Raw genomic sequence first — 24,540 nt, forward strand, 5'->3', positions numbered from 1 at the left:
TCACCTGGACCGTAAAAAGGCGAAAACATTTGATCAAACTTTAGCTATCGGCATTGAGGTTAAGAATGTCCAATACATTATGGCCGCGCTGGTGTATCCCACAATCAAACTAAAGAATACCGAAGAGAGAATTCCACGTGGCATGAATTTCGTGCTGAAAGTTTCGTTGCATGACAATTTAGGCAATGAATTCTCGCACAATATCGAAGATGTCAACGGCTTGAAATATGATTTATCTCATAAGGACATTGTGGATGTTCAAATTGGCAATAACTTAACTGTTGCGGTAAGTAAACCAAAGAATAATGTATCTACGTATGCGAAGTTCTGCTAGTTGCCTAGAACGACACAGAATATCATGGTGTAAAAAACTTTCTCCAGATTAAAAGTGAGAGGGGGTTTTGGCTTAGTTGTGATACATTTCTAATTAGTCTTGTTGCGGTAGATGCGTGCTGATGGTAAAGTTTAGAAGAAAGATTATGTTATGTCATATTTAAACTTGTAATCTCCTCCTAGCACACATTCAACGGCATACCAATTTATTGTCACAGATGTGTCGTCAGGGCTGTGTTAAAGTTCAATACCGGTGGCGCAACGTAAAACAGAAAATGAAAAGAAATAGTAGTTCATTTTTCTTCTTGGGAAATCCTGATGCAAAGCTTTTTTATTCTCGTTTTTACCTGAGGAAATAGTACAGTGGGTGGCACAGAGCTGTTTCTGGAGAATTTATAAAATTGAATTGAAAAGTGTTTGCATATCTGCGTTATTCTAAAAAAAGTATCCAATAACGCTTGAGTTGATTCAAATCATCAGGGGAACTAGGTCCTGAGAATATGGCTAAAAATTTAAACACAACAATCCATGCAAGATCATAGCTATTATCTGGGTGCAAAAGACAAAACGAGCAACGCATGCTAGCTCTTATTTGAGTGGAAGTAAAATTCGAGCAAATTCTCCTTTTGCCGAAAGTATATATTTTCTCTATTTTTTAGAAATTATTGCGTCCGTTGGTTTAGAAAGTGCCGTGTCGGGCCCGGACATAATCCCCCCATTCTTGCAATAGGGATTATGTCCAAGAAAAAAAATGGTCATAAACCCCAGAAAGTAGCGGATATAACCCCCATAATAATGGGTACCAAGTTACTACATTTAATAATTTTTGTGAGTAGGCCCCACAGTAAACGGTCATATTCCCCTCTTTATTATGGAGATTATGACCTTTTTTCGGTCATTGGGGAATTATGCCCGGGCGCCGGTTTTCGATTTTCCATTTTAAATAAAAGTGTAAATGGGGCTGGCGGGAATCTCAACCTAATCCGCCAAAGGTTAGGTGATGCCACAAACCTCGAAATATTGGTTCTAGACCCACGATTTTACATATGTATTTACTTATTTCGCCGAGCTGGGTCGATTTAGCTATGTCTGTCCGCCTGTCCAGTATCGCCACAGGTCACAATTATGACGCAAACCTCACGAAGTTTTGCGTTGAGTCAGGTATAGGATCGGAATAACAACTTTTAGAACTTGAAATGGACCAACAAGAGATTTTTCTGATATTGCAGTCTATCAGGTCATAAGTATATACCAATTGGCGCCTAATGGGGGTTAGAGTTTAGAACAGCGAAGAAGCGCACCTGTTGGGATCGACATAGCACAGCGGATGAAATGTACCTTACATTTTGTGTGAAATATCCATTCCAAACACAATATTTTACTTTGTTTAAATTTTTGAGAATGAACATTGATAATTTTTGATTGTCTACTTCGGCATTTCGATTTGTTTATGTTGGAGTCAGTTGAACCAAAATTTACCCAACATACCAAAATGGCTTGAGAATAATATTACAATAAGCTTATGAACATAAGCCTTAAGCTTGAGAAAATCTTGAGAAAACATTGAAAAATGTTTGTGTAACAAGTATAGAATAATCGAAACGGAACCCGTATTTATAAGCTTATACTTGAAATTGTAGAATAAGCTTGCAAAAATAATATTATAATAAGCTTATTTTTGTAATAGTATATAATATTATTATTTTTTTAATTTTTAAACATTTTTCACATTTTTTTCTTGATGGACATCCCAGTAGTCACTGCCTCATGTGGCCTTGATACCCTAACGCTTTCTTCTCCCTTATTTGAACTTCTGCATCTCTTCCACTAAGACTACACATCTATTGAATTCCTTCAACTTTTTTGATGCTTCCAATCTGAAATGGGATGGGAATAATTTATGTGAAAGATTCCCGGATTTATTATTCATGCATACCTTAAGGGTTCGGTCCAGAAATGGGTCCTAAATTCGCGTGATTTTGTTTTCTGCCAAAGAAAATAATTTCTTGCTGACAATTTTCACAAAAAATCAAAACTAATTTGTCAACAAGGGACAGATTTGCGAAATGTTTGTGGAACATAAGTGTTTCTCAAGCATTGTTGAAAAATTATATTTTTATAATATTGTTCTCAAGCTGCATTGTATTTTTGGTATGTTGGGTACGTACAAAAACCAAAAATTCTATTTTAATTAATTCGGCTTCACTCCTTTACATCCCTATTTATATATCAGATTTAAGAATATTTCGAGTAATAAACTTTGAAGTTGAAACTATTCTCCTGTATTCGTTGTTGTAGTTTTAACTTCATTTAGATTGGTCCTTTTTTAGGGCTTCATGGGCCTTTTTTGTAATTTAGCTTTGTCAAAGATTCAATTCTTGTCTATGACCTCTAATAATGAAAAACAATAACCGTTCCGTAGATGATCGAATCCAATATGAATTTTATTCGAAGAATTAAGTACGCAATTCTGAAATGATAATCAACTTTTTATCCCGGTCTATGTAATGCAGCCATTGAATATTATTTCTCCATCCCCCCAAGATTCATAAATCCAGCTATTATTCGAGGATTTTCTCGGGGTCATCACTGTACTCGTTCTCGTACATATTGCATTGCGCAAATACGTTTGCGTAAAATCTTTGATACAGTGACCGCATTTTGGCCACAAGTTTTCAACTATACTGACCGCACGTAAACCTGGTCTTAAAACTAGCAAAACTTGTGCAGGCAACTTTTCCCAAACCAACATTAGGTGAATTGGGAAAAAAGCAATGGCAAGAAGAAGGGGGCGAGAGAGAGAGAGAGACAGAAAAAAACTTGTACAATAAGCGTCTTAGAATCTCAGTCATGGTTGTCTTTTCTACGATAGTTTTTATTTGCGTTCTATGGCATAATAACCACATAGACTTGGTTTTGGCATGCCACTATCGCGCAGCAGGAAATCTGCCACCAAATGGGGGATACTCCGACAACAACGATGCATAACAACCGTTCCGAATGAATAGCCCGTGCATATATGTACGTCTGTACGTACGGACATAGTTGGTGGCAAATGCTTTTTGCGTAAAACTCTTGCTTACTTTTCTTTTTGCCACTGATGATGACAGTACACATTTTACGGAAATAGGTGTACGACTACAACAGTGGCATGCGGTCGGTCGGCCGGCCGATGGGTAGGTAATGACGATGGTGTCACCACGGCTATCAAAGTCCTTGGTCTGCTACAAAATAAAAATGCAATGCGTTACGTCGCAACATAATCCCATTTGGCTATGGTTTTCTTTGCTCAAGTTATGTGGAGGGGGTAAGGTGGCGTTGGTCACTCATAAGGTAGCATTAAGTTCCAAAAGATGTGTGGGGAAGCAACGCAGTGGGGGAATATCATATCCGACTCATTTTCCACAAGTCGTCTGTCCCTTTAAAGCCACAACATATTAAATGGTTCGTTTTGCCAGAACACTGTCAGTGATGGTAGCAGGACATTTATTCCCCCAGGATTCTTCACATGGACGATGTGTTTCTGTTGTAGTTTTTCATTTAATATCTTCCGAGGATTTCATTGTGGAGTTATTTGTTAGCTAGCTAGCTATACGTTGTTGTTCTATCCTATTTGTATGTCTTGTTCTGTATCTCGCTCACTCCTCCCCTCTCTGTCTGAAATTATAGTAAATCATATTTATATTTGTTATTGTTGTTTTTGTTGTGTACATTTTAGATAAATCTGCCACGTGAAACGAGCAACATGATTGCCATAAGTTTAAAGGATGCTACGGGAGTTAAGCATGCTGAGGATTATATCAAACTGTCAGTTGGCGATTCCAAGCATATTTATCCAACTAAGGTAAGTCATACTACAACGTACAACATATTGCATTTAAATTGAAAATTCAACATACATAGATAATGTAATATGTGTACAACAACGTACATCCATTGGTGTGTCCATATGGGTGTGTGTGTGTGCGAATATTTTAAAAACAGGACAAAAAACACACAGCCAAACACAAGGACAAAAACAAAAACCCACCGCCACATTTAGAAATTTGTTATATATATATAAAAAAGAAGCAAAAACAACAAGATCTTGCCATTGATTTATTTGTATAAGACGACGGTTCTGTTTCTAATATCGTAATAAAGCATTCTTAGGGTTTAGTACAACATCATGTAACGAGGGTTTAAGCAAACAGTAAAATATTAAACATGTTCCAGGATCATTTTTATGGACAAATAACTATCAGAGGTGAGACAATTTATAATGGAGAGCTATGATTAAAATTTTACGCAGTATAGCCGTTTTCAATCGAATTCAACATTTTGGTCGTTTTATTTATGAGTGATATTCTGGAATTTGTCTAAAAGAATATGTATTTAAACAAGAAAAACAATAAGTAAGGGCAGGGGTAGAGAGATTGAGTTCGACTGTTCCTTCTTTATAATCGAAAGAATGAAAAAATCACTATCCCTTTTTACTGTCAATTTTTGATCAACAAATCGGAATTTGAATGTACTAGTAAGTATCCAGTTGGCGACCAAGTTATTAGTTCAACGACCTAAAACCGTTCAGAATTTGTATACATAAATTGTCAACCTTTTCCATCGTATTCAATTCACAATCATTCATTATCGCCATACTGAAATTTGACACTGTTATCTGCTGATCTCTTGGAGAATTATTGTCGGTGTAGTGATATTACTTTTTCTGTAATAATCTTTTTCTTTTAATTGGGAAGCTAAATTTCAATGGATATCTTAAATTCAATTGATATCTTAGACGCTATGTCTTTTTGGACAAAGTCCGTTTCAGTATGGCGATCTTGCAATGTCCGTCTGTAGTATTCAATTCGGTCAATCTCGGCCAATTTAAATATTTTTTCCAAACTAAAATCGAGTTGGAGGATGGGTCATATCGCCCCTCTTCCTCTTGTATTTTTCTTACAAAATTTCAAAAATGGAAACAAAACAAGTTACACCATTTGAAAAGTTACATGTTTTCAAAATTTCTTAAGGGCCCAGGTGCACCGGTGCTATAAATAAGTTTATTTTTCCATGTAAAATATACGAACAATGGCAGGAAATGTCCCTGGTCCAATTTCTAAGTCCGACAGCTGATAAAATTATTCCAGTGACAGCTCACAGCTTGTTTACAAGCGTACAAAAGAATTTTAGTGAGCATTTTTCAAAAAAAAAAAAAAAAAAAAAAAAAAAAATATTCGTGATGCAATTCAAGGGTGATAGTTTGATTTCTTTATATTTGGCTGGAAAACACAAGTGGTTATCGTTAAAGCACTTCAGCATTTAAATGTGAATAAATCTTTTATGTCTCGTACCATCGCTCGTTACCGTGAAAGAAAATAGACTCAAGAGAGCTAAAGAGTTGCTTCGCTTGGCCGAAAGTGGTGAACTGCCAAATTTGGTTTTCTCCGATGCGAAAATATTCTTTGTGCAGCAGTTTGTAAACAAAAAAAATTACCGTGTTTACTTGCCAAAGAAGTCAGATGAAAATGTGCACCTTCGTTTGGCCATCAGAACTCAAGCGCCAGCCATGGTGATGGTGTGGGCCGCCATAACAGCCGATGGTCGTTCTCCGCTCGTATTAATCGACCGTGGCATCAGAATAAATGCCGAATATTATCCCGAATATATTTTGAAGGGTGTATTAAAGCCTTGGGCACGCAAACATTTGGCCGTAAACCTTTGAAATTCCAACAGGACTTAGCACCTTCGCACACTGTAACACAAGAATGGTTACAAAATGAGCTTCCTCGCTTCATTTCCAGCGTACAATAGCCACCAAAATCTCCGGATTGCAATCCGTTAGACTATTTTGTCTGGAGTATTTTGGAAAGCAAGGTTGGCACAAAAAAATACCAAAGTGTCGATCATCTCAAGCAAGCGCTTCGCCGAGAATGGTCCAAAATACCGCAGATCAACATTCGGGAAGCATTTGAAGGCCATAATTCGTTCCAAAGGTGATCAATTCGAACAAATCTAAACTTATTCTAAAAGTTGATGGTATTTTCGACATTTTTTGCTTTCATTGTATAACATTTAAAAAAAGAATGTAAAAGCGATGGCATTTGACTTTGTTGTAGTTTTTATGATATATTCTAACTTGTTAATTTCTTTTTTTGAACCATTCTGGTATTTTCATTTTTTATATTTGCAATGGATTCCGGGCACTGCAATGTTAATGGTAAAGGTAGGGCGAGCGCGGACCTGAGTCAAGCGATCTAATTATTGAATACTTTTGAACTGAATCACCGAAACCTGAAATAAAGCTCGTGGTGGGCGTTATTAAAGATCACTGTAACAAAGGGTCTATGTCCGCAAATGGGAAAGCAACGCTAAAGACTAACACAAACTGTTGGAGGTTGAAGAAGAACTGATGCTTCAAAATTAAAGAATTATATTAATCGGACAGCACTGGATCCAATATTTGAACTCCTCAAAATCGGAACCATTGACTATTTTACAACATCGCATCATAATCTATCGTTAATATTACTATTTTCCGATCCCCATGAACTCCTTCTCTATTTCTCTACTTTCAACAAAGCCTTTTCTTAGCTTATCTTTTATAGTATGGACACAATGGAGCAATAGGCCATAGGTTTGGACTGCTTGCCATAAGAAATTCAACTGCGGTTCCTCTAACCTAACCTAAGGCCTTTCTATGCCAATGTGATGATAGGCCCCAATAATATTTTTATTTTAGCTGCACTAAATCTGTATTTATACATCCGATAACGATTTAATATGCATACTTGAAAACGGCCATATAAAATTTCCTTTCTCTTTTGGGCTACCGTCGTATGCACGTATTTAAAAATGTATTGCATCCTTCAGTTGAGCTCTCTGGGTCATTTTAGTTATATGCTAAAGGAACATTGCATATTATTGTCAAAGAAACCGTTCAGATGTTGCTGACATCAACTAAACGAAGCTAAACTCTACCAAACAAACCTCCGACGTAAGCTGTTGTTGTTGTTTGTTGCACTTGACGATACTTTGTTGGCGTGTTTTTTTTTTTTTTTTTTTGCACGTCATTCATTGTCTTGTGTTGTGTTCTATTTTCAACATTTCTCCCCCAGCAATTTCTTTGCACTAATGGTCATTATTTAGTTTGTCCATTTTCGGACATGTTGTATTGACATTTTGATAAGCACCTACCTACCGACCGACTAAAAATGAAGGAACGAATGAATTGCTGAGAACCATCTTAAAAAGTATCATTTTAAGAGATTAAATCGTTTGATGCTGGCAGACGTGCTTCGTATGCTGAGCAAGAAAATTTCAGATTATTTAATAAACTTTAAAATATTCTTTTAAATGACTGTCATCATAAAAGGAATTACAGTGAGGGTTAAAAATAGGATGCAATCTAAACCGAAATTTCTCTGGGCCTTAAATACGTTTTTAGAAGTCAGTGAAAAAGATTTATCTTCAAGAGGATCCTAATTTGTTGAAGTAGTAACAAATAGTACCATTTTTTAACCGAAAAAACTCATGTCCATCAAAATACTACCGACACAATTCGAACATCGATCATGTTTTGGAATTCCTTGTTTCCATTTTACATTTCATAGCAGGTTTCAATTTACCTATTCTTATGGTACCGCAGTGACCTTATGGTACACTAGGGTTGCTGTGTCGGAATTTATGCAAGTCAAGATATTTTTCTTGAGTCGAAATGGAGTTTTTTCATGACTGAAGCTAAATTGTGCATGTTTGTGCCCCACTTTTAATCAGTAACAATCTTTGGATGCTGACAGGAAAAATGTTAATTACATTTATTTATTTGATAAATTTAAATTTCAGCAAAATACACATTACAAATCGGATAACAGTCCCATTATTTTATCATATAATAAGTAGTTATTCCTTGGCCGCAAATCAGTCGGTAAATAAGGTAAATTCCGGAGGAAGTCAATCGAATACAATAAAATTGTGCAGAAGTATTTTTACCTATTGAAACTTTTTATTGCAAATTCAGTTTATGCTTAAAAAAATCGATTTCATTCATGGATATCGAAATATAGCAAATATAATCTATATTTAGAACATTTTGAAAAAGAATGTGAAGTGTGGACTTTAAAATACCCATATTTGGAAGTTGTTCTAAAACCTGGACCTACGTTAAAAAAAATGTTTCCAGAATGTGTTTTACAAACTACGATTTCAAAATACCAAAATACGCTTCTGACTAGTACCAAAATATATTAAATCGACCATATCAATCACAACAAGAAAACAAAGTGCCAAATTGTTGGAAATTGAGGCTGAAACCTTCGGAATGCCGAATATCATGTTTTACGTGAATAAAAGGGTTATACCGGAGGGTTATATGGAGACCGTCAAATTGAGAGGTGCAAATTTACGGGGCCAGAATTGGCAATAGTGCAGATCTTTGCTTGCGTCTATCGAACATTTCGGAACTATGGAGGGAAGTCCCGTCACTTATATTTCCAAAGATCAAGGTCATTCACTTCCAAAGGACTACAAAGCTATTAGTCTTTCCTCATTTCAACTAAAACCCCTAGAAAGGTTAATTGATGTTGAGATCAGGCCTCAATCAGAACGGCTCAAGAAGGTCAAATCTTTTGAACAGCGCAGCACGGCGTCTTTGGTCACATTGAGAAAAACTTGAATGGGTTTCTTCAGTTTGGCAGACTTTCTTGACATTGAGTGGGCATTTAACAGTTTCACACACAACTTGGTATACGGTTGCTCTGTAGCAGAACCATCAAATCTCACATTGAGGAAAGCTCCTTCAGGAGAAAAAAACAAATGTTGTGACGCATGCTGACGAGACATTATGTCGTGAGTTCATATAAATGGTGGTCAAAAATAGAAGGAGTTTGCAAAAGTGGGCGAATTTTGGTTCAAGTACTTAATGTTGGCTTATGTCGAGGACCAAAGACTAGAAAGATAGGTCCTGATTTTCGTATAGGCCCGATATAACGGTACCTCCCGATATTTGGTATTTGGTTGATTTAAGCCACATTTTCTAATGGAATTGTTTCATATTCGGTATTAAGAGATGGTAATAGATTCTACATCCTTTGACAAAACATTGCGTGTATAGGCCTTCGGTGATCTATAGTCCCCATATAACGGTTCCTCGAGGCATTCAGTATTTTGAAGATTTAAGCCGGATTTTTCAACGGCAGTGTTTCAATTTAATTGTTGATGTTCGCAATAGATTGAAACCACAATAGCAAACAATTGACTTCATAGATTCACTAGTTCGCTGGGTTTTGCAGAATGCAAAAAATAACAAAAAATATCGGATCTAAGTCTTCATATTGTAAAAATACTTGAACTCGTGAACAGAGGAAACGAAAACTAAATGGATATATGAGTTAATCGTCCGTCCGGTTCTAACCTATGGAGCTCTAGTTTTGGAAAACATCTTTCCTTTTTATTTTTGTTTCTGCCTTTTCTTTTTCTTAATTTTAGGATGAACACAGTGGACCAGCAGGTTTCTGAAAGGTCTAGATATTCCAAAAAAATATACGCCACCATTTATCTAACCTAACCTATAATAAAATCGTTTTAAGAGTACAGGAGTTGTATTATTGGAACCTGAAATATTAAAATAAACTGATAAAGTTGTGTCTGGAATATTTAAAATGCCAAAATGTATCATTATTTGAGGCTTTCTTTATGGTACATTTTCAATAACAAACATTTTAGAATTACCACAAACGCTTTCGTAAATGTCATTCATTTATTTGTTTTTCAACAGACGGACATTGTTATACCGACTTAGACTTTTATGCTGATCACGACCATATATACTTGATGGGTCTGCCAAGAACATTTCTAGTTTTAGCAAACGGAATGACAAGTGTAATATACACATATATTGATATTTGCATTGATATCCAAAAAAAGTTAAATTATTCATATCAACATCGTTCATGCTTGTCAGAATAGTTTTTGATCTATATGAACTTCGAAGTATAGTGATATAGGGAATGATATATTTGGCGCTTTTCGGCTATGTATATGATATCTCATACTATATATTATTGATGTTGACGGCTTACAGGTATATTAAAAATCAAATCTGAAAACCATATGTAGCCGCTATATGGAACCGATTTTCAGGCAGATTCACTTCTAGGTTAAATTCGGTGTTATATGCGAAAATCCATTTCTTTGGAGCATGCATTTCGTATGGGACCTTTCACCAGCTTCATTGAGCCGGGTTATTGTTATATACAACTTCTAAATTTATATGTAACGATTAAATTGAGGAAATGTTACTATTATTTTTTGTTTAATTCGGAGTAGTAAAAATTGGTCTTGAGTCATAGTCAAAGATTAGACAAAAATGGTCAAAAACAAATGTGCATGCTTTTGCCAAAAAGTAGACTGGTTGGAAGTCATATAGGCTACCTGCATTACTGTCCTGCCATTACTATTTTTTAAAATGTTTGGGTTTTGTGACATTTTGTTTGCTTTACACAGTATTTTCAAATATAAATGAATGCACGTATATATTTTTCTTTCGACTCTCCTAAACTTTTTTTTATCGAAATATATACAACACCACCAGCAACGATCAGAAGGTGTTGAAAACAGATACACAGTTCATTGTAAAACGCCATAAATTGCAATAGAAATGTCCTTACATTTCTTTAACTTTAAATGGAAATGTAGAAAATAATGATTGCGAATATAATTTTATGGCGTTTTGAAAGTGTTTCTGGTTCTGATGTCGTTATAGTTGTAGTTGCCGTTGTCGCTCGCTACTGTTACCTAACGATAAAGTAAATGCATTCATTGTGTGAATGCAATCAAATTTTATGCCCTAACAAACGACAGAAACACCACTACCGCCGCCACCACCATTACCATAACGATTTCAACAAGGAGCAAAACGAAAGGAAAGAACAAACAACAAGAAATATAAATGTCTTTTAATATCAGACCACCGAACTATTTGTTGTTCCGACAAAGGTCGACGACGACGGAAAGGGGCGAGAGGGAGAGAGGAGTGGGTTGTAACACATATTTACATGGAATTGAAATACCATTAAGATATCACCAAGTTTTCCTTATGAAAGTTATGAATACAAAATCATCAGGAGGTCAGGGGCTCTATACTGTGTGAGTGTGTGTGTTTACACACATAAAAAGATCGAAAATGGTATCTGTTTTAAAATGTAAAACAAAGTATCCAGACGGAATTGTTAGATATCCATCAATACCAAAAAAAAATAAGAGTTTTCAATAGTATACCAATTTTTTCAAGATCCATAAAGTTATGTTTTTGGTAGCGGGGACAGCGGCAAAAAAGAATGCTCAATAATTTCTATGTCATCCTCCAAAGACCTACAGTGTTCAATATCGTCCTCCTCCCGTTTTCTATCAATAATAGTCAGTGGCTATTTACAATCCATACAGCAATTCTGATCTCGGCAGAGAGTGTTGAGACTGAGTTCTGCGAGTTAGAGGTACGGGCCAAACGACTTCGACCCATTACACCTAGGTTTTACGCTGCATATTTTCTCAGCTTCTCGATAGATGTAAAGAGTTTACGACCGAATTGGTAGAGTAGGGGCTTGAAGCAATATTTTTTCTTCAATTTGGTTTATGAGAGCTCTGTTGCGTAACTCATCTCGAGTGTGATTAGACCAGTCTTATCTTTCTACATCAAATGTGCAGAAGTGCAAGTTTTATCCTGAAACATTTACCCTGCCAATAATTAAACGAATTTATGAGATAATCCATCAACCGAAGTAATAAAAGATTTTTGATGAAGTGAATGAGTCGCTCTTCAGCATTTTAACAACCCAGTCAAAAAAGCCTATATTGATGAAGAGAGTATTCATATCACAAGAAAGTCAATTAATTATTAGAATTATATAAACAGTCAGCGTGTCTGGGGGAGAGTCTTTGGTTAAATATCCTAGTGCCAATCCTAAATCAGACGAGTTGATGTTTCGGCGTTCCTAAATTATACAAAGTTCTGTAATGGTCCCCACATCATTTGATCAGTATTTTACTTCATTCATATCTGGGCCTCGACGAATATTAGGTTAAGTAACCAAGCTCTTGCCACGGTCGACCCTAGACCCTTAAAAACTCGAAGGTTCCAATCCTTGAACATAATATTTCGTGGAAAGTGTCACAGAATTTTTAAAATTTCATTATGAGTCAATATTGTCCTCTTCGTATTAGACCTAAATAAATATGATATAAATTTTGCGAAGCGCCAGGTTTGGACTATTATTGAGGAGTATCAATTCTGAATGAAATCGGATGTTAATTTCGCGTTTTATGAGCTTCATGGATATTCACAATTTTGACTCTTTGTGGGGAGGTACTAGAAGCAGTGGACCGATACATTCCACCATCACTTCAGACCTTGGGTTAGTAAAAATATTGTGATCTGTGTAATTTGGAGACGAGGTACACGTTACCGTGGACCGATATTGTCCCTTTTCTCACCTGACCTAGCACAGATGCAAATATTAAGATTTAAAAAGTTGGAGCAAAATCGGATGATCCTTTCCCTTTCTGTGCAGTAAAACATTTTTTTGAAAATTTCGACCTTTTGTGGGGGAGGTACAAGAAGGAGTGGACCGATATTGCCCATCTCCGAACTCGATCTAAGTTTGATAATAATATCACGATGTACCAAGTTTGGGCCAAATCGGATACTTCCTTCGAGAGTTATCGTGCACACAAGGCAGCAGACAGACAGACGGATGGACATTGCTAGATCGACTCCAAATGCCCTGAAATGGATTTGTTCTAAAGAGAAACAGGGTCAAAAACTGTTATTTCGATGAAGTCCGTTTTGGCCGTTTTAAATTATATATACCCTCTCTAGCCATATGTCTGAGAGTATAAAAAATATCTCATCCATATTGGTGTACAAAATAAAATAATAGTTCTGTAAACTAACCAATAATACCGTAAATCTTCTATATCTAGATGCAAATTTATTTAGTAAAGTTAGGATCTTTCGACAGACTCAACATTGATGTTCACTAAAAAGGGTTATAGAAAAACTTTAAAACTGTCTATAAAAAAAATCCTAAAACACAAATCTTTTATGTATTTGGATTAATGTCCCAGCGAGTTTCAGACTCGAGTACAACACGAAGTGAATATTTTATTTGAGCTTTTAATAGATTTGCTTCCAATGCATGTTAGAAATTCAACTCTCGACCAGGTGGTGGCAGTGTATTTGTGTCTGTGTGTGTGTTTTTTGTCCTTTACCTTCATGCTTGCACTCAACATCGATTTTACAGCTTATGGTAATGTAAACTAACTTGATTTTCTATTTTTATTTCTTTTTTTCTTGCACACGATTTTCCCGAATCACAATGGCAAATGTATGCACTGGTGTTAACATTGTCATTGTCATCATCGTCGTCATCATCGCCGCCGCTATCGATGGTCGTTGCTCATCGCCGAAATTCCACCTGTCCCGTTTTGCTGGCCTGGCCCCCTCTTTGGATGATCATCTACCAAAAAATGTTCGATTTCAACTACTGCTGATGGAACTAAAATGCATCCTGTGGTAAAACTATGACACTGTCAACACTACATCCTGCTACAACGGCTCTTGCCTGTGCTGTTGCTATCGTCACAACCACCACCGCTGCCGCCGCCACTGTCACTATCACCACTAACTATATCGACGGATGTTGGTGACGATTATGCCGGTATTGCTGTGTTCAATGATTTTTCAATCGCACTCCACCCCCCACCTTTCGTCCGTCCGTAATGCCATTGAATAATCAACATGTTGATTTTATATTCCCAACAACGACAACGGCGTCAACAACAACAAACGCAACAACGACAAAAACAACAACATTATCATCGCCAACCATAATAATATTGCAAACGTTGTTATTCGCTTGCGCTGCTCTGTCGGTGGCCTGGATGGGGGATGCTAATTCGATGCTGGCTGCTGGTCTGGTATTGCTGTTGATGATGGTCCTGTGATGCGGTGAATGGATTTCAATGACTGACTCCTTCGTCATTTGGCACCGCTGCTGGTTTATTGGTTCTTGCGGATTGATGATGCGTGTGCATGGGGGATTTCCTTGAAATGTTTACTTTAGACAATTTTCTCTGTCGGTGATATTATATGCTTTGATTCTCCGCTGCCATTGTCATCGATTTGGATGAGTTCGGATGAACAAATTATCGCCATCGACAGTCGAACAGGTGAGTTGTTGTGCCAGTTATCGGTCTGTGCGTGTGTTCGCATTTTGATTTTGTGTGTACACATCTGTGTGTCGATTAAGCGTTTGAATGCAAAATCTTTAACTTCATCTGTATGAGGTGTGTGGGGCGACGTTTATGGGATGGGACGGATGATGGTGGGAATTCCGTTTTTATTATTTCAACTTAAGTATCCACTTATTGGCTAACAATCAATGTTTGTTGTGATAATACAAATTGAAAAATGCTTCAGCATTAGCTTCAAGGAGCGTGCTTTATGACACAAGGATAATCAAAGATTTGATCAAATGGTTTGGTTGGGTGGTTAGCTGCCGTATTTTTGAGGTCAGTATTTAAAACCTAATCTAGTTCTGGTATAATTTGAGTGACATTGAAAATGAGGAATACGTATGACATATACATAGAAAACAGACCCTTATTTTGAAATTTGCAATAGCACGTCCTTAGGCCTAATGTTTCTTGAATTTTCATTGATATATAGATATAAAACAAGTAAACAAAGGCTATAGTCGTGCGGACACTACAGTATGTTCGAAGCCCTTTTATGTCCAAATCCATTTTGGAAGATATCGCTTTTGAAATTATGTCATGGAGCGCTGTCCAGACATTACCCTTAGCTTTTTGACCAGGGACATTTGCCCAATATTTACGCACTCCGTCATGTTGTTAGTTTTTGTGGTCCATTTTACAGCTAAATACAATCCAATGATCATCCAAAATGCTAGAACTCTTCCCTGTCCTTAACTCTCTTTTTAGGCGAGTAGATTGGCTTCAATTGTGTGATCAGGATTTTTTTCTGTTTTGGAATATTTGGTGATCATCTCCAAAAGCAAGAGACCCCTCTGTATCTCCAAATTTTGACTCATCTATATGATTTCCTTGTCTACGATATTTGGCTATATTCGTCAACGAAATCAGCAAAAACGAAATCAGAAGTTCACCTTTTGTGTATTTCGGATATCGTCTGTAAATGTTGGTATTTTTTTACACAAAAGTAGTGGTCCATTCTACCCGCTGTCCTAAATTCTAACTTAATGCAAGATTTCGTGTACTTTGGTTTCTGTTTGCGACCTTCATAACGGCTGCCAAACCAGGAACATTTTTAGTTGTTGGTCCATTTAAACCCCTAAATATATTGTTGATATCTTTAAAAACAATAGGCCAAGCCCTTCTGAGCCTAACCCTACCCTTATGAAAATTTTCGTGAGGTTCGGACGATAATTGTAATCTGTATATAATAACCCCAACCTGTGTTGTAAGGTGAAAAAATATTACAAAATAAACATTTCAATATTATAAGTCAAATTGAAAAAATCGCATGCGATAAAAAATATGAAAAAAATTCACAAAATACTACAAAATCTATATTAACCTCATTATTGGCATCTTTTAATGCGATTTTTTTAGATTTTATTCTTTTATGCCAAGAGGGCATTCTGAATTTACAAAATATATCATTATATCTAACATCCCTTTCCCTTGTATATACACATTGTATATATTTCACTATATATATCCGATATATTTACTATCGGCATCTACGTAACGTCCAGATTTGACCTGTTCGTCTTTTTCTGATTTCGTCGGGATTAAAAATATTCGCGGTTTAATTGGAAATTTTTACCTTTATTTAACACAAATGTTATTGTATATTCCAGCCGCTAAATATTGGAAATATTGGAAAATTTGAAGGCTTCTGCCCAGCCCAAGGATCTAGCCCCATGCTAACTTCCGCGTCGATTAGTCTATAATTGCGACCTGTAGAGCAACTGCAAAATCAGAAAATTTTTCAGTTTTTGGTCCATTTCAACCCCTAACTATTTTGCGATTATCTCCAAAAACAATAGGGTTCTATTCTGATTCCCTATCCCCACCTCCATTTACAATTTCATGAGGATTGGTCCATAATTGCGTGATTACACATAACAACACATAGTGTTGTAGGGTATAAAAAGTAGGCAGACCCGATAAACTCGACTTTACTTGCGAGTTACCACACTATAATGAATAATGAAAAAGCCGATGAATTGACAAGTATGAGTTCGCAGTAAACAGACCCTGAGTTCGTCGACATGTTAAAACCCCTGGAACTAGTCTTCAGGAAGAAAGCCAAAGTGTGTCGGCACAAGAACAACGTTGCAAGGTATCAAAATAAATCTGACCAGACATCTGATCGCGTTCAACTCAGTCTCTACTAAGCATGAGTACATCAACGTTACAGATAACAATGGGCCAAATGGGATAACTCTTAACGTCGAATACTTGCTTAATGACTACGAACTGTGGGGAACATTCGAATCATGATCTCAATGTTCATTTAGACATTGAACCCTTTGTCTTCTGTAATTTCGCAAAAAGGCTTTACTGGCTCTGGCAACACTCTCTCTATTCTTTCTCCTTCTCTACAAAGATATATTCTTCCTTTTTACGCAGAATGATCACAATGGACCGAATGGTTTCCGAGTTAGTAACAATCTCAATTGTAACGCCATACCCTCTAACTTAACCTGTCACACTATTATATACTTTGTTGGTACAGTTTGGCGAAAATGATTTTCAACGTATTGATTTTTGTTTCATTTGCATCTGTGGTTTAAGAAAATATTATTATTTTTAAGATTTTCATTAGCGTATGACCTCTGAGACATAGAATAGAAAAATATAGTACAGGGCGAGATAAAAAAACTGCAACAAAGTCAAACGCCATATTTTTAACATTTTTGTTTAATTTTATTGAATGAAAGCAAAAAATGTCGGAAATACCATCGAATTTTAGAATATGTTTGGATTTATTCGAATTGGTCACCTTTGGTACGAATATGACCTTCAAACGGCCAATGAAACCGTCAGACGCTGCCTGAATGTTGCTCTGCGGTATTTTTGCCCAATTCCCGGCGAAGCGCTTGCTTGAGATGATCAACACTTTGGTATTTTTTAGTGTCAACCTTGCTCTCCAAAATACTCCAGACGCAATAGTCCAATGGATTGGTATCCGGAGATTTTGGTGCCCATTGTGCGCTGGAAATGAAGCGAGAAACCTCATTTTGTAAACATTCTTGGGTGGCGCGAGCTGAGTGCGATGGTGGTGAGTCCTGTTGAAATGTCCAAGGTCTGCGGCCAAAATGTTTGCGTGCCAAGGCTTTAATACACCCTGCAGAATATTTTCGCGATAATATTCGGCATTTATTCTGATGCCACGGTCTATTAATACGAGCAGAGAGCGGTCATCGGCTGTTATGGCGGCCCACACCATTACCATGGCCGGCGCTTGAGTTCTGGTGACCAACCGAAGGTGCATATTTTCAGCTGACCTCTTAGGCTAGTAAACACGATCATTTTGTTTGTTTACAAACTGCTGGGCAACAATTGTTTTCTCATCGGAGAAAACCAAATTCGGCAGTTCACCACTTTCGGCCAAGCGAAACAACTCTTTAGCTCTTTTGAGTTTACTTTCTTTCTTTTGCGGTGTAAGTTCTTGCACTTTTTGCAATTTCAATGGCTTTACCCCGAGCTCATTATCAATATTTGCCGAATGGAATATTGCCTTTTTTCGGCCATTGCGATTAAAAACAAGCTGAACGAAGTCAAAACTTTGTTCATAATTCCGATACTATAGGGGTTATTCCTAATATTATAGGGGTCAAACGGAATAAATTGTTTTTCTCTCGGTTTTCTCAAAGGTCTTATTTTTTACGTCAACACAAAATTAAGTCCTCGAAAACTATTACTGATATTATTATTTTTGTTGGGTAGGTTTAAAATTTGTTCTCAGAAAAATTTGTAATTTATTGCTATGCCGTGTGCTATTAAAGGTTTTCTTAGCCAAATCCAAACTTAGCGGAATAGAGTTCCATAAAAATCATATGATGGGATTAACCCAGTTTTCCTTAGGAGACTTTATACATGTCGCATCCTTCCTATGGATTTCATAAAAAAACTTAAATGTCTACAAAGCTAAAATTAAGGTCATATTAAGGCAAAAAAAAGAACCAAATCTAAAAAAGACAAAAATCAATATTTCAATCCTTGAGATACAAGATACTAAAATTTCGAATATTAATTGGATTCAACATCAAATTAAAATTAATATGTATCAGTACGAGCACTTTTTAAATGTAAATAGTAGAAGCTTATAAAGTCTATATATACTACACTGGCAGAATTTAAACTAATCAAACGAAATTTGCATTAATCGACTATTTAAGTTCCAAAAATAGCTGTTGTAAAATTCCAGGTTATACCTTTTACTTATTTTTACTTTTTTCTGGGAAATGTATGTCCACGCTTTCGTTTAGACTCAATAGAGTGGTACCTCTCGATATTAAATTTTATGACCCTTCAAAGTGTTGAAACTTTGAGGAGGATGTACCGGAAAGAGTGGGCTGATACTTTTCTTTATTATTTTGGCACTTGACCAAGATTCGGGACAGGTGTGGACCTGGACCTGGACCTGTTGACCATTTTCAAACTAGGTCATCGTTTGGTGAAAATACAACAACTTTGAAAGATGTTAGACCAAATCGGTAGAGACATTTTCTTTAATAACAATCTTTTCAATCTTAACAACAACATGATCTAGAGAGGTACAGAGGTATAAGAGAGAGCTCCTAGATCAACAGGCCTATCAGGCGGGACTGAATAGTATTCACTCTAACGCGGTCTCAGTAAGGATATAGAGTGAATACTGTACTAGGAGACCACCCCCCCATCGCACCTGAATAACGAGAGGTACCCTGACAAACCCGAGTAGTTTTGGTTCAGTTTAGATCCGGATGGTGCATCCGACTCAATTCCTATTGGGCTCGGATTGATAGCGATGTGTAGAACATCTGCCCAGCTTGCGGCACAGGTCTACATGACACGCTGCATCTATTTCGCTGCCAAGCCAAGCTTACTCAACTCCAGTATCGTTGTGTATCGCTACTCCAGGTTCGTTGTTGATCCAACCCGTACAGGTTGCATCCTTTTTGAGACTGGACTTAGAACCAGAAGCCGATTACATCTTCACCTTCTTCCATTCGGAAATATTGTTTTTTTTTTTTCATTATTATTAATGGCAAGTCTCACGAGATGTGTGAAAAAGAAGAAAAAAGAAAACAAAATAAAAATAACAAAATAATTTGTTGTTTACTTTTTCCGTTTTAATAGCTTTACTTTTTTACATGGGTAAAATGTTTTAATACCTCCATATTCTTTCCGACCATTATTTTGTCATCATCGTCATCATGATGGTGTGTTGGCCAAAATAAACACAAAAACAAAAACAATGATTTAATTGAAGTTGTTCATAACTTTAAATACCCATTTTGACTTTGATTACATGACAAGCGATGAGTATCTATTGCAAATCCCACAACAATATATGACAATAAATGTCAATAAAAGTTTTTACATTGACGTTTTCGTAAGCACACACACACGTACACACACTCACATGGACACATTTGGTTGTCATCGGCTATCCTGCTGTTGTCAACGTAATAAATATCTGTGTTGCTCCTCTTCATCAAACATTATGTCCATGGTGGCCGGTGGTTCCTTCATATCTACATACAGATATGCATATGTGTGTGTGTATGTATATATTCATGTATTATACATCTATCTATGCTTTTTGGTTCAACACAGTTGTGTGTGTGTGTAAGAGTGCGTGCGTGGGCGAGCGGGCATTGGTATGTCAACAATGTAGCTAGTTTCTGAATGATCCAACTCCCACAACAATTACTGGCCGGGTCTCGTGCGTACCCTGTTTTTCGTATTTCCAGCACAGCGGTAGTTTGTCGAATTCTGTCTGTTTGCTTTTATTTGGATGACAACTTTTGTTTGTTAATAAAACGTGCTCTTGTGCTGCTGAATGCGTGAACAGTGGAATGTCCATAAAATGGAATGGAATTCGACTAGGGCTAATCTAGGTACATTGTTCCAGTGGGTCAGAGAACTGGAGTACCATAGACCTGTCCAGGCCCATGTTCTAATTTTAGGCGTTTTGGCCTTAAGTGTGGGAAATGGTCGATACTTCTGTCGATTAATTTCTTTATGAGTCGTTCTCGGCCAAAGTAATATAAAAATTATATGACATTATATAACATTCGTCCTTTTGCATGTTTTTGTTATAATTTCTACCAACTGAACTGTAATTTGAGATTTAAAATTGTCAGTATTGTGAAATCAATACTGGCAATAACTGTTTACTGCTGGTTCCCCATTATACATAGTCCCAATTTAAAAGTACGTTGAGATTTTAAATGTCTTCATGCTTTGAGAAGTATTTTTTAATCAAAATTGTATAGAAAATATGCAAAATGTCTCGATTTTTTCGGTTGTTTTATACGAATCTTCAATTCAAAAAGGCATTCTGAAACAATTCTACACAAAATTCCATAACAAAATAGAACAGTTCCTCGAGTTTTTTCAGTTACGCGATTTTTTCCTCTGACCCCAAATAGATACCTAGGGTTAGGGGCGGAGTCAAGAGTACGTCATATACTTCCTATGGAACAGATATATTCATTATTTTGGCAAATATTAGGATTTTAGTTCAATCGAAAAAAATGGGCGTGTTCACTTTTTCTTTGCATAAAATCCTAAATCGGGGTAGGACGAACATTTAAAAAAAATCAAAATCGGTCCAACCATTCTAAAATTATTCAACGAACAACAATTGATTTACATATATATATAGGTTAAAAAGTAGGCGTGGTTAGTTCCTCAGCCCCCCAAATGAATACTTAGGGTTGGATGGAAAGTAAATAGTATCTCGTGTAATAATTTCAAAGCGATATCTTCATTATTTTGGCGAATATAAGGATTTTAGATAAATCGAAATAGTGGGTGTAAAAGTAGGCGTGGTCAATATTTTTTTTCTTTATAAACCTAACTCGAGGTATGACGAACCTTTGTACAAAAAAATTATGCAAATCGGTCCGGCCGTTCTCAACTGATTCCATTACCAACGAACAACAATCGATTTTTATTATATATATAGATTTTCTCACAGTTCACTTTTTATTTTGTTTACTGCTGGTATTGAACTCGCAACCTTCTGATTTGTATTTAAAATAGACAATTTGTCGCGATTACGAACAACTTAAGGGCTGTTTCAAGTTTTAACTGTATACAGGGTAAGATGAAAAAACTGCAACCAACTTCAGACTGCTGTCATTTCTAAGCCACTCGCCCGACAGCTGTTAAAATTATTCCAGAGATAGCTCATTATATTGTTTGCAAGCGTATAAAAGCATTTTGGTGAGCCTTTTCCAGTAAAAAAGTTATTCGTGATGGAATTCAAGCTCGATAGTGTGGCTGGAAACCCACAAGTGGCTATCGGTAGAGCACTCCAGCATTTAAATGTGAATAAATCTTTTGCGTCTCGGACCATCGCTCGTTACCGTGATACTGGGCGTATGCCAATGTCAAGGAAGTGGACGGAAGAAAACAGCAAAATCAGCAGAAATGGTTCGAAAAGTAAAGGAGCGACTTGATCGAAACCCGCATCGCAGTCGCCGAAAAATGGCTCGTGCTCGATTCGGCAAATATTGAAAAATGAGCCCGGGGTAAAGCCATTGAAATTCCAAAAAGTGCAAGAACTTACACCGCAACAGAAAGAAAATAGAAAATAGAGCTGAAGAGTTGCTTCGCTTGGCCGAAAGTGGTGAACTGCCGAATTTGGTTTTCCCGATGAGAAAACTTTCGTTGTCCAGCAGTTTGTAAAATGTGCACCTTCGGTAAACCCGCGCCGCAGTGGCCGGAAAATGGCTCGTGAGCTGAACATATCGCAGTATTCCATTCGCAAATATTGAAAAATTAGCTCGGGATAAAGCCACTGAAATTCCAAAAAGTGTAAGAACTTACACCGCAACAGAACACCCAAAGTGGTGAACTGCCGAATTTGTTTTTCTCCCATGGGAAAACATTCGTTGTCCAGCAGTTTGTAAAATGTGCGACCAGAACTCAAGCGCCGGCCATGTTAATGGTGTGGGCCGCCATAATAGCCGATGGTCGCTCTCCGCTCGTATTAATTGGCCGTGACATCAGAATAAATGCCGAATATTATCGCGAAAATATTCTGGAGGGTGTATTAAAGCTTTGGACACGCAAACATTTTGGCCGCGGACTTTGCACATTCCTGCAGGACTCAGCACCATCGCACTCAACACGCGCTTCCCAAGAATGGTTCCAAAATGAGGCTCCTCGCTTCATTTCCAGCGCACAATGGCCACCACTATCTCCGAATACCGATCTGTTAGACTATTGTGTCAGGAGTATTTTGGAAAGCAAGGTTGGTACTAAAAAATACCAAAGAGTCGATCACCTCAAGCAGAGCAACATTCGGGCAGCTGTGACGGTATTATTGTCCGTTTTAAGGCCATAACTCGTGCCAAAGGTGACCAATTCGAACAAATCTAGACTAATTTGATGCTATTTCCGACATTTATTGCTTTCATTCAATAAAATTAAAAAAAAAAATGGAAAAATATGGCGTTTGACTTTGATGCAGTTTTTTTATCTTACCCTGTATTACCAACTCATCATATTTTATTATATTTTTCTTCGTTTGCCGTCACTGAGTCTTAATTCCAAATTTTATCATCAATAATCTTTTTTTACATAGGGATTATAAATCGATCTTGGCCGATCGTGCAACATTTTTGGGGTCAAACTAGCCTCACAATGTACGACATCCTTTGAATGTATCTTCAAATTTCCATTCAGTAACATAGGTTCCACTGTTGTCATTTCGTATGCCTGCTGCCTATACATTCATGTGTATTATTCTGTCCGACAAGTTATCATAATTTATCCTGTTAATAACAATAGAATAAAGCAAAAAACAAAAGCAACAGCAACTGAAAGAGAGAATGAGAACGAGAAAAAAGCGAAACGAATGGCTCAATCCTCATTACGAATGACATTTACATACCATTCATACGAATGAATGGACACATTTCCGGATACGCACCATAAAATTGTAAATAGCCGACGAATGATGTACCACTGACCACACGACAAATAAACGATGAATTTATTGGACAGTTACAAGGCTGACAAATGACATTTCTGTGCCAATGAATGCCACCTGCCAGTGATTCTTCCGTAGCTTAAGTCGGCGCATTATTGCAATTTAAATTTAAATATTTAAAATGAAAGGGGGAAGTTGACGTTTTTATATAGGGGGTTACGTTTGCCGATTGACCGGTTATTTAATATCGAAATTAAAATGAATTAATTTTTAATCTATGCAATCATTTAAAAGAAATCACGCTCATCAATAGGAAAGGTGATCTTTGCAGATGACTGTGACTTTGGTGTACGATCTTATTATAATATCACATTCGTCAGGAAAAAATGAATATTTGATAGGGTCATGAGGTATTTATTGAAATAAATGTGGTCGTTAATTTGGTTGCGAATTTGAAATTATAATTCAACCTAACAATTATGTCGTCAACGATTCCGGAAAACTCGGTCCCACCTCGGGGAAGACCTTGTTTCTACATTAGGGGTTTGGACTTTTTGTTTCGAAATCCCACCTACGAACGACGTTTACTTTGCGAAAAAATCGCTCGAATTCGAGTAAAGAGTGAAGCTCGCTCCACGTTGAGTTGGGGCACTCCACGGCGTATAAAAACAGAACGAGCAAAACACCGTTCCGTTTATTCCGTTTATGCTTTACTTTATGTATTTGACTAAGAACTTTATAACAAACAGCTGTAGTTGTAATATCCTGGAAAACATTTTTTGTCCCGGAACAATAGAAGAGCTGGGCAGTTAGCCGGCGTGACGGTCGATGAAGTTTTCGAAATTCAGGATTATTCGATGAGATGCTAAGCAACGGAATTCATTAGACATAGTTATTACGGTTATGTTATGTGAGGCAAATTATATGTTATGCTAGCACTGACCCCCTGATCATACCCAGGATGGAATGTGACAAAAAGGAAGGGAAGGCAGAAAACCTGCTACCGGGCTCCATTCTGCATATTT

The 24,540-nt window shown here is 36.9% G+C and overlaps 1 protein-coding gene across 1 annotated transcript in view; it reads left to right on the forward strand.

Moving 5' to 3' along the window:
* LOC101891849 (nuclear pore membrane glycoprotein 210) overlaps positions 1-24,540 on the forward strand; it is a 159,779-nt gene that overhangs the window by 8,518 nt on the left and 126,721 nt on the right. The window contains exons 14-16 of the mRNA XM_005192007.4: positions 20-286; positions 4,052-4,177; positions 14,433-14,538. Of these exons, the coding sequence (XP_005192064.1) occupies positions 20-286; positions 4,052-4,177; positions 14,433-14,538 (499 nt within the window). The remainder of the gene's footprint in view (positions 1-19; positions 287-4,051; positions 4,178-14,432; positions 14,539-24,540) is intronic.

The sequence above is a fragment of the Musca domestica genome, unplaced genomic scaffold (assembly GCF_030504385.1).
Source record: "Musca domestica strain aabys unplaced genomic scaffold, Musca_domestica.polishedcontigs.V.1.1 10, whole genome shotgun sequence".
Taxonomy (NCBI): Eukaryota; Metazoa; Arthropoda; class Insecta; order Diptera; family Muscidae; genus Musca; species Musca domestica.